The 12,133-nt window shown below is 44.1% G+C and overlaps 1 protein-coding gene across 10 annotated transcripts in view; it reads right to left on the reverse strand.

Moving 5' to 3' along the window:
• Positions 1 to 225: 225 nt before the first annotated feature.
• Positions 226 to 12,133, reverse strand: part of GOLGA2 (golgin A2) — a 147,729-nt gene continuing 135,821 nt past the window's right edge. For all 10 annotated transcript variants that reach the window (XM_073600441.1, XM_073600440.1, XM_073600436.1 and 7 more), the window contains one exon: positions 226 to 1,018. In XM_073600441.1, coding sequence (XP_073456542.1) covers positions 756 to 1,018 — 263 coding nt within the window. In that variant the 3' untranslated portion in view covers positions 226 to 755. The remainder of the gene's footprint in view (positions 1,019 to 12,133) is intronic.

A 12,133-nucleotide genomic window follows, 5' to 3' on the forward strand; every position in this document is an offset into this window, starting at 1 on the left:
GCCTGACCTACGATGGGGCCTGCAGCCAAATAATTAAGGGCCACAGCAACCACTAAATAGAACCGCCAAAAAAACACATCCCCGTCTCCTTCATTTGGACATGCTTGTACCACGTCATACAGATTTACCAAGCAGCATGTAAAAACGTGGACAACACTGCGTAACGGCCTGTCACTGTCCTCAAAGTGAACATCCCTAGGCAGTTGTTCCTTCGACCGTCTAGTATGTTAATGTTTCCATTGTCTGGTCACTCCTTCTGAGACTTTCTACCTTTGCCTTGCCTCCTCCTGTAGTAGGGATATCTTCGCAACCTTCTTGTCGCAAAAAAAAAAAAAAAAAAAATAATAAATTAGCGTTAGAACAGTTTAAAAATTAAGCGAGAATTTAGATGGCGTAGACTTATCTGAACCCAAGGAGCTACAGATTAAACAAGCAGTGCACAGCAACGAAGGATAATGCTAACCTCCTTATGCTGTCATCCTGTACAAACAGGACTACAGCCCCTTGGGGTAGATATACTGGGGCAAATCTTTATGAATACCGAAAGCGCCCCCCTTTTTCATGATGTTTTGGAGGGAAGAATCACCCTCCCAGAAACCAATGCTAAGGGAAGGCAGTTCCAGTTCTCAGCTGCAATAACCACCACACCCCATCCCAAGTGACCACTCCTCCTGCGCAGCCGGAGGTCATGAGTCACAGTTCAGAGAGGAGTTGGCATGGAAGAAGTGGTGGTTTGGATAAGCGGGATTGTGATCTCAGACCACCATAATGCGGACCTCATCATTCTCATCCACGCGATAGAAGAAGGGGATGCAGGGGTTGTGAAGAATGGAATTGCTGCGTTCTTGTGGGTTCTGGATCTCACGAAGGAGCTGCATGATCTGCTTCGCCGTGGGGTCAGTGGAACTGGGGGAGGTACGTGCTCCTTCTTGTGTTGTAGAGAGGGGAGATGAGATCTGAGTTGAGATCTGAGCTTTCTCCTGTTCAGAGTCCTCAGCCAAGCTGACTTCCTCCATCACTGTGAAGACAAGGTCATAATTAGGTTTAAGGTGACATTTGGCATTCTGTTCTGTAAAATTTCTCCTTAAATAGTCTGTAATGAGGCCTAATAATAATCTATCTTTTTTTTTTTTTTTTTTGCAGTCTCTACCTGTGGGAGGGAAACTACTCCCTGTCCTGGTGACAATGCAAATAAGTGAGATCTCGCCAAACAGCAAAAACAAAAAAAGGTATCTATTATAATATAATAGGTTTTTTATAATAGCTTACCTGTAAAATCCTTTTCTTTTGAAGTACATCACGGGACACAGAGCCATAGTAATTACTATGTGGGTTAGAGGCCACCTTCAGGTGCTAGACACTGGCACACCCTAAAAAGGAAGTTGTCACCCTATATAACCCCTCCCATACCAGGAGTAACTCAGTTTTGTAGCAAAGCAACAGACGTGTATACTAGAAAGAGGGGCAGGACCTCTGTGTCCCGTGATGTACTTCAAAAGAAGAGGATTTTACAGGTAAGCTGTTACAAAAATCTTTTTTTCTTTAATCGTACATCACGGGACACAGAGCCATAGTAATCACTATGTGGGATGTCCCATAGCAAAGCCAACTGAGGGGAAGGAGACAAAAGAATTAGGGCAACATGAGACTAGAGGAGTTATACTGCGGCCTGCAGCACACTACACCCAAAGGCGATAGCCTCATGCCTTTTTACATCCTCCTGGTAGAATCTGGTAAATGTATGGATTGAAGACCAAGTTGCGGCCTTGCAGATTTGAGCCAAGGAGGCTTAGTGATGCATTGCCCATGGAGCACTAACAGCCCTAGAGGAGTGCGTTTTGATTTGAGAGGGTGGAATCTACCTCTTTAAACAATAAGCTTGAACAATTGTTGTTGTTGAATTCATTTAGAAATAGTAGATTTCGATGCTGCCTGTCCTCTTTTAGGACCTTCAGGCAATACAAACAAAACATCCGTTTTCCGAATCTGATCAGTCGCCTTTAAGTAGACTCACTGTTCTCACCACGTCTAGAGAATGTAGTGATTTTTCTTCCATAGAACAGGGTTCTGGAAAAAAATGAAGGTAGAACATTATCTTGGTTTAGATAAAAACCTGATACTACCTTCGGTAAAAAGTTAGGATGAGGATGCAATACTACCTTATCCTTGGGAATAATAATAGGACTCTTTACAAGAAAGAGCAGCCAACTCTGAAAACCTTCTTACAGAAGATATGGTTACCAGGAAAACTAGTTTCCTTGTCAAAAAAAGGACCAAGGGAATATGTCATATCGGCTCAAAAAAAGAAAAAGAAAAGCTGTTTTTGTAATGCCGACAGAACTAAATTCAAGTCCCAAGGGTTCAGGGGTGACCTAACCGGAGGATTAAGCCGTGTTACTCCCTAAATAAAGCTACGAACCAGAGAATGCGAAGCAAGTGGTCCTTGAAAAAATACCGATAAGGCCGAGACCTGTCCTTTGAAAGTACTCAAGACCAGCTTTATTTTTAACCCCATCTGCAGAAGGTCAAGGATTCTACCTATGACCTATTTCCTGGGGTGCCAATCCCTGGTTTCATACCAGGAGACATATGCTTTTCAGACTCCATAATATATGATTATGGAGGCAGGCTTCCTTGCATTAACCAAGGTAGATACCACGGAACCTGACAACCGACGTTTCCTCAGAATGTGGGTCTCAATATCCAAACCGTTAAATTTAGAGCTTTAAAATGCAAGATGGAACACTGGACCTTGCAAGAGAAGGTCTGGACGTGGTGGTAGGGTCCATGGGACCCCTACCGCCAACCTTACGATCTCTGCATACCAAGATCTTCTGGTCCACACGTCTGGAATCCCCATCTTTCACCTATTGTCAGACGATATCGAAGTGAAGGAACCATTCTCCCGGGAACAACTGCTGGCGACTCAAATAGACCGCCTGCCAAATTTCTATTCCTAGATTGAAAAACTGCCAATAGGCAAGGTACATTGTTTTCTGCTCAAGGATATGATTCACCTCTCTCTGGGCCGCACAACTTCTTGTGCCCCCTTGGTGATTGATATAGGCCACAGCTGTGGCATTGTCGGATTGGATCCTGACAGGACAGCTCCGCAAATTAAACGTCCAGGTCCTCAGGACCAAGAGCTCTGCCCGAATCTGTAGAATGTTAATGGGCAAGGTCATTTCTGATCTGAACCACTTCTCTTGGACAGTTATCTCTTTCAGGACTGCTCCCCAACCTAAAAAAGGTTGGCCTATGTTGTTACCACTTCCCAGGCAACTGTAGGAAGGATTTACCCCTTTGCAGCTTTTTTGGTTATTAACCATAAACTGAGGTTTCGGCGCACCTTTGGAGTCAGACACATTGGAAAATCTAGAGCTTGAACCCTCTTGTTCCAAGCCGATAAGATACTGTTTTGCAGCAGTCTCGAATGACGCTTCGGCTGACCAATTTTTCAACCATAGTATTTGTATAAATATGTACCAGCCCAGCGAAAGGCAAGAGGCCTGAAGATAGAATCTCTTATAGCGTCTATTGCAAACATAAAGCTACTAGGAGCTTGCCAGAACCTGGGCCTGCTGAACAGGGATAACTTTGAGCACCTGTTTAAAACTGGTCCCTCAAGGATTTGACATACACCAATTACTGTCAGCACAGGCTGAGACACTCAACCTGTCAGGAAAACATCCGTTGCATCCCTAAGTATTTGCGAATTGTCTGCCGTACAAGTCAAACTTTTAATCAGAAGATATAGCAGCATCAATTGCTGGTATCTTCAACCTTTAGAAAGTTTTTTCCTCCATAGGATAAAGTGTGAAAAACGTTTTAGGAGGGAAAAAATGCTTATCTGGGTGATCCCACTCAGAATACATGAACTTTCCCAACAATGAAGGGACAGGAAAGGCATGCACAGCTTTGAGGAGGCTTTAGCGAACCCAAAACAAGAAGAGGACACTCAGTTAAGGGTAGCATAAAATGTGAAGCGGACCAATTCAGTAATAAATTGCACCCACAATGTGAAGCTGATCTTCCGCATATGACCCCTCAGAAGAGGAGTCATCTGCCTGTTCACGGTCCTGAGAGAAAACATTTCTCTTGCCCGCAGATCCTCAGTTTGAGGGTCCTAGGGTAATGGAATGGAATCTGTCACATTTTATCCCAATCTGGGATGCGATTAAAACCACTAACCTTTTCCCCATGCTATCATGGCTGAGGAAAAAAAAAACCTTTTTAGAAATATAGGCAGGGGCTGCAGTGTTGTAAACAGTTGCAAACATCCCTCCCCCCCCCCCCCCCCCAGAGGAGGATGCCATTGTAGAGATAAGTCTTAGCCTTTAAGAGCTTGAGGGAGATCCCTTTAGCTCTCTTTTGGGGCGTTTCTAGCCCCCCTTTCCGACCATAGCCCGATGAACAAAAGCAGAGGTACTAACAGAAGGATCGCATCCACTGCTTGAGCAATAGTCCAGCCACTGCTATTAATGCTCAGCCTGATGCGAATAGTAAATGTGTCAAAATAGGAATGCCTGTGTCACCAAGCCTTTTTCCTGCCCCTCTTTGTTCGTGTCCCTGCGACAACTTGCAGCCAGCATAAATGGAGTTTTTAAAACATACTCCCGTGCTGGACGTTGGAGGATGCCAACGCCGCACTAAGCCCCACCCTCTCCTCGGGCCCCCTCTCTTTTTCAAAAGAGCGCTTTCCCGCACGAGAGCGGGCCTCCGATCCGATGGGAACGGCTTGTGTGCAAGGGAGGGATGCGAGGAAAAAAACCCGAGAGCCGACGCCGTGCAGGGGCGGTGGAAGAAAACGGCATCGCCGATCGTTTTAGCTCTCCCCTTCCCCTGAGGGGAGAGCTTAGCCCAGGTGGGGGGTGTCTGGTGGAAGCAAACCCCCCCCCCCCCCCCCAACTCACCAGAGGTCTGAGCTGCTCACCTGAGGAAAAGAGCCTGCTGACACAGCGTGATCTCTGAGGAAAGCATGAGAAGGTACGTGCTCCATACAGCCCCCAGTGGTGACACTTAAGCATGACAACATTTACTTTTTTTTTTTTAAAGGAGACATTTCATAAAGAAAAATTTTAAAATGTCTTAGAAAAACTCCACTTACCTTTCCCGCCGCAGGGTTTTCTGTGGTAAAACCAACAGACCCAATCTTCACCCTTCGTGGTGGGTTCCGTTAATAAACCTGCAGGAAACAGGGACCCTCGGGGAACCCACACTCCTGGACCTGTAATAGGACCCGCCAGTAAAACTTTGGCTTAAAATACCAAAGTACTGGACCCCGGGGCCCAGCTCTTTAAAAAGAGAAGTGTTACAGGTAAAACCTTGTTTCTTCCGCCATGAGGCCCGGGTACCATTTAATTCGGCCTAAAAGACACTTTGAATGGATCCTGCTGCATAGCTAACCCCAGCAAGGATTGCTCCAGTGGAGCTCAGCACAGCACATCTTTACTCGTGACCAACACCTTAGTCACTGGCGAAAAAACTAAGGTACTCCCGGTATGGGAGGGGTTATACAGGGAAGCAACTTCCTGTTTAGGGTGTGCCAGTGTCCAGCACCTGAAGGTGGCCTATAATCCACATAGTGATTACTATGGCTCTGTGTCCCGTGATGTACGATTAAAGAAAACATTTTTACAATGCCTGTTCTAATATGTACACAGAGTATAGTGCCTGTTTGGAAAAACAAAATACAAATATGACAAGGTTTGTTCTGCCATCACATCACACCTTCAGAGTTGACAGGACTTGATGCACTGGTGAGGTGGGGGTCGATAGTCACCATCACTTTGCCCTTTAACCACTTGCCGACCATACTTTTTCTGGTACATTTTGTTTAAAAGTTTAAAACAGATTTTTGCTAGAAAATTACTTATAACTCCAAAACATTTTTTTTTTTTTTAGCAGAGACCCTAGGCTATAAAATGGTGATCGGTGCAATTTATGTCACACAACATTTGGGCAGCGGTTTTGCAAACGCAATTTAAAAAAAAAATAAAAAAACATAAAAAATAGTTGCTCCAATTTTTTGTATATGGAAAAATTATGTTCCACCGAGTAAATAGATACCCTCCATGTCATGCTTTAAAATTGTGCACGCTGTCGACAAACTATGGTACATAAAAATCTCCATAGGCGACGCTTTAAACACCTTTACAGGTCACTTGTTTAGAGTTACAGAGGAGGTCTAGCACTAGAATTATTGCTTTTGCTCTAACGTTTGCGGCGATACCGCACATGTGTGGTGCAAATACCGCATGTGCAACGCGTGCTATGACAGGTCTTTTTTATGGAGAGATCTGGGGTCAAAAAGACCCCAAATCTCTTCTTTACCTTTAAAAGCACAAGATCAAAAAAATAATGTATATTATATATATATATATTTATATTTTTCCCCTACAGTCTGAACTGGAAATTACTTTATGATATCGCTCAGGTCCTCCAAGGCCATATAGTGGATCAAAGAGTGCTAATTCTTTGATCGCCTATGGGAGCAGCCAGCCACACCTTTGGATCGTTTCTCGAACTGGCGGAAACTGAGAAACACTGTGAGAAACACCGGCGAGAGGGGCCGCAGCTTCAGAAACTGTTCCAGCAGCTCATGAGCAACTCAGACTGGTTTCATGAGAAAAAGCCAACCGCCTGCTGAAAAAAAGGTACCGGGGGTTATGGCAGATATCTGCAGTCCTAAGCCAGGTAAACCACTTGCAAACCACAACATATATATACGTATTGCGGTCAAGCAAGTGGTTAAAGCGTATCTAAACCCAAAAATATTTATTATACAGATGAGATGTCTGTATTCGTTTTCTTTTTTCAGGCTTTTTTCCCCCTTTTGTGCCTGAAACTCCCATGAATCACATACTTCCTGTACATGGGTGGCTATGCTCACCCCTTTCACTGTATCTATGGAGGGAGCCATGGTTGTCACCAAGGCTGGACTTTAAATATGTCTGCTTTTTCATCTACATTACACGAGGTTGATGGAATTAGTAATCTACACAATACAGTAAGATTGCTTTTGCATCCAGGTCAGCTCACAGGAAGTGACAAGGACAAAGCTTCTCTAGCAACAGGTATTTTTTGTACTTAAAAATGTTCTTGGCCTAAAAAATAAAAACAAATGCAGACACCATATCCTAGGACTTGCAAGCTGTAATACAATACATTGATTTCTTTAGTTTGGTGTTGGCATGGCGCTAACAAAATTAAAAATAGAATTTTTGTACTAAACGTAAAAATCCTTTTCTTGTAGTACATTGACAAACACAGGGTAGACTTTAACCTTCAATTTATACTGCCATCAACAGAAGGACTGGACATTGGCAAAATTAAAAAAAAATATCTTAGTGGCCCTATGACCCTTGAGTGCTAAATGCTGTAAGAGGAACCCAAGAACTCCAACCTCTAAGGGATTGGGTGCAGGTAGGGAAAGAGGGACTCGTTCCCCGGGTACAGAAGCCCTGAATAAAGGTAAATTAACCACCCAGCCAGATGGAAGAGTAAGGAGGAATCCCATAGAGGGACCACCCTGTGAGAAATGGAAGAGGGGTCAACTGGTAAAGCAATATTCCATATCATCACACTAGGTGATAACAGCCTCATATGATCGATTACATAGTATTGAATGGGAGCGGTATGCATGCCCTGAGAAGGAATTACAGTAGCTGGGATAACGCTAAACAAGAGTCTGTAGAGCAGTCACATAATTGAATGTGTTTAGTGAGAGGGAAGGAAACAAGCACACATGTTGGGGAATGGTGTAGAGGTTGAACAATTTAAAGGCCAATTCTTTTAAGGATGCAAGAGCAGAAAGGCTAATTTTGTAAAACAGGTGATCCTTGACAATGATACAGCGAGGGAGGACATATCAAGACAAGACCAGGCATTTTGTAGGCCTGTGTACAAAATTGGGTCCATGTAATGGCCTGGGTGTACTGACCCTACTACTTCCACTAGTGGATCCCTGTACCTGGAGACAAACCTGCCCAGTTTATTGTTGACTCCAGGAGATCCACTTTCAGATGAATCTAGATTGGATGATCCTCCAGTAGAATGCCCCAATGCTGAAGACAGCCAAATCATCCAACACTCTAGGAGGTGGGAAGGAAAACGAGACTCCTCTGACCACCAAGTCCCCGCACCGACAGGGTGCCTAGGACTTCTTCCCAGCCCTACAAATATGGAATGTGTCATGAATAGCTTACAAAAGAAGGAAAAAGGAATAATTTCCCTGACTTAAGAATAGTATTCCCTCAGCAACCATGCCAGAAACAACTTGGAACTCAGATATCTGAATTGGTCTGTTCATAGAACTGATCAACTCGACCCACGATGACAGAATATTGCATTGCAAAGGTCTAAAGAGGCTACCATAAAGGTCCAGGACTCCTGAGGTTGGTAAAAAAAAAAAAAAAAAGTGAGTTGGATAGCAGCACAGTCAAAAATTCTCGCCTACGCCAAGTGTCCCACTATGGGGATGCCACAAGAGCACAGCAGGGCTGGCACCTTGGCGAATACCCAAGGTGCAGATGGCAGGCTGGAGGGCAGGGTTTACAAACCCATCATAAATGGCTGCTACTGTAAAGCTTAGGAATAACTGATGTGCTGGAAAGATGGGGACCTCTAGGGGCATGGGGGTAAGCATACTTGAAATCCACAGAAGCAAGAAAGTCTCCCTGGTGAAGGAAGACAATGACATTGGGTAGACTTCATGCAGAATTCCTGACCTGAATTAAGACTTTCAGCACTTTGTGATCCAAAATGCTACAAATGCCCTCTTTTGGGCTTGGGCTACAGGAACAGGGGCAATGACACACTTGATCCAACAGACCCAAGAGTGCTTGACAGAAATCTGCTAATCTGTGTGAGTGCCATACCTTGCCAAGCTTGGAAGGTTCTAATGAGGGAGTTGAGGAACTAGAGAAACAAAACGGACTTATCTGAACATTCAGAGAGGAAGAGGCCTTTGCAGTGTGCTCCTTAGGCTTCTTCTGTTGGCGATATGGACCAAAAACACTTTTTACATAAACATTCTACAATCCAGCAGTTTCACTCTATGCATACGTACTACTGACATGAGACCAGATGTCTTTTTTTTATAAATTCTTTATTTAATCTCTTTTAAGGGCTTTGACCAGTCAGACATGGTTTGAACTGGATGAAGGGCAAGAACAAAGCTCTAGAAATGTCTTTCCATCCATCATTGATTAGGTCCTTAAAAGACAGGCTCTACCGGAATAGTAATCCCCTTGTTAAGGCAGGACACTGGCAGATTCAGAGTGGGAATAGACCACTACTGTACAAAATCCAGACTAAGGTAACAGAGTGCTTAGGAGAAGAAAAAGCTTATCAGGATACTTTCAGTCTACATAGAGGAATAAATGTAGACGCAAAGGGAAAATGTTTTGCACCTACTCCTTTTGATGTTTTAAACAACCCAAGACTGGAAACCACAATGGTAGAAGCAACAGGCTGATCTTTTAGTTTCAAAGTGGAGTGCACTGCTTCAAAAATAGCTGAAACAGACTGCTTTAATTGAGAAATAGCAGTAGTCTGACTCCTCAGGGGTTAGCTATCAGTCAAGGACAAGAACAACTCTGAATCAGACAGAATCTCTGTGGCTGATACTTTGGAAATACTGTGGACAGATCAGATATGTTCTTTTGTAAACCCGAGTCAGCAAAGCAACTGGGTCATAAAGTCTATCATGACCCGTAGTAAAAAAAATCAGCTGAAAGGGTCTAGCCAGACCCAACAGGGCAGCCTCAGAGCCAATAAAAGAACGTGAGCTAAAAGGCACCTGATCCATCAGGACTTTCCAGAATCAGACATGTTGTGACCAATGTAAAGGCTCAGGACAGAGCAGCAACAGGGAGCTGCTTCCGATACAACAGTGGTCTCCAAACAGTGGCCCTTTGCTTTCCTTAATCTGTCCTCTGAGGCATTATTCCTCCCACTGATACGAAGCACTGTTCTTCCCACTGATACCAACAGTGAGGTACCATTCCTTCCACTGCCACCAACAGTGTGGCATAATTCCTCCTACTGACATCAAACGTAGGACATAATTGCTCCTATCAACATCAATGATGGGGCACTATTCTTCTCACAAACACCAACAATGGGGCTATTCCTCCCACTCCCCCAAATTTGCGAAACATGTAGAGCCATACTGAGCTATATCAGTTTGAGGTCTTTTAGTGGGAATAGAGGGGTTATATCCCCTGATCCATTTCCATATATTTATGTGGTAATACTCATTACCATTTTTTGCAATGTACTGCGTTTTTTAAAATGTTTATGTCTATGTTTTTTTGTATTTTTGTGTATAAATAAAAGTTTACATTGAATTTTATGACTGGTGCCTACAAAGTCCATATGTTTCGATCTTCTGGGTATACCCCCTTTTTAACATTTATAGTTTAGGACTTTGGCACTGCCCTATATATGAGATCTCCACAGCCCATCCTGTGATGAGATCTAATAACCCTCCATTTTTCCCTTCCATGTTAAAACCAGCAGGAACCCCCTGGGTCAGATGGCTTCCCGGCAGATTTTTACAAGGTTAATGCTGAAATATTAGCTGTTAGATTTAAGTGGTTACTAGAACACTGTCTAGAATGCTCCTCCTTACCGGATTCAATGATGGAAGCATATATGATTCTTTTACCAAAACCAGGGAAGGAATTTACTGACTGTGCATCCTACCGCCCCATTGCCCTCCTGAATACAGACCTTAAAATTCTAACCAAAGTATTAGCAACTAGACTTGCTCAAGTTATACAAATAGTTAATATAGACCAAACGGGTTTCATGCCAGGCAGATCGACAGACACCAACCTCAGGAGACTGTTCACACACTTACAACTCCCCCCCAACAAATCTGCATCTAGAATTGTGGTTTCCATAGATATAGCAAAGGCCTTTGACTCAGTAGATTGGCAATTTATGAGTAAGGTACTGGAGGTCATGGGATTCGGCCCATACTTTCGGAAATGGATCTCCATGTTATACAAGAATCCCAAGGTGGCTATACATATGGGTAAGGCGGTGTCTTTCTTTGCAGTTAGTAGGGATACCAGACAGGGTTGGCCATTGTCCCCTTTCCTTTTTGCCTGGTCATGGAGCCCCTGGCTATTGCCTTGCGTGCCTCCGGGAGTATTCAGGATATTAGAGTGGGCACTATTCAAGAAACAGTAGCATTATACGCCGATGACATGCTCCTGTTTCTTGAGGACCCTAGGAACTCCCTGAAGGTAGTACTGGAAATACTGGATGAGTTCGCCGGGTTCTCAGGGTTACAGGTGAACTGGAGCAAATCCTCAATTCTCCCGTTGGATGTTAAGGCAAAAAATGGGGTGGATCCAGATCTACCATTACAATGGGTATCGTCAATGAAATACTTGGGGGTAAAGGATACAGCTAATATAAATGACTACATGTCCCTAAACTTGCTCCCACTGGTGACTTTCCTTAAACAAAAAATTCAGGCGTGGACTAGACTCCCACCGTCTCTGATAGGCAGGATCAGTCTGCTTAAAATGAAGGTCCTCTCAGTAATTTTATACTTTGAGACACGCACCAGTGTGGATTCCAAAATTGTATTTCAAACAATTGGACGGATTAGTGGGCTCATTCTTATGGGCTCCCAAAGTTAGGCTCAAGGTACTTCAGGAACCGGGGGACGGGGGGGGGGGGGGGGGGGGGGGACTAGCGCTCCCAGATTGGCACAAGTACTATCTGGCAGGGAAAATGGTTTTTGCCCGCAGATGATTAACCAGGGATGAGGGTGACGCCGACACGGTGTTGGAGGCGGCTCACTTGGGGTCTTACCAAAGCTTGTGTATGACACTATTTAGGGGTCTTAAATCTGAATTACCGTTAACTACTATGAAGGCCACGATTAAAGCGTGGGAAATGGTGCACCTCGCATCTCCTAGCTTTCAAGGCTTTTCGCCCACGACCCCGCTGTGGATGAACCCTACGCTGCAGCATTTCTATAACATACCTGATCCCATGTTGTGGGCGGTAAAGGAAGTTAAGACATTAGGAGAAATAACTTCTTTTGGTGACCTTCTGATGTTTCCCCAGTTGAAGACGAGACACGACTTGGAGAATACATACCTTTTCC

Source organism: Aquarana catesbeiana, linkage group LG09 (genome assembly GCF_042186555.1).
Source record: "Aquarana catesbeiana isolate 2022-GZ linkage group LG09, ASM4218655v1, whole genome shotgun sequence".
NCBI lineage: Eukaryota > Metazoa > Chordata > Amphibia > Anura > Ranidae > Aquarana > Aquarana catesbeiana.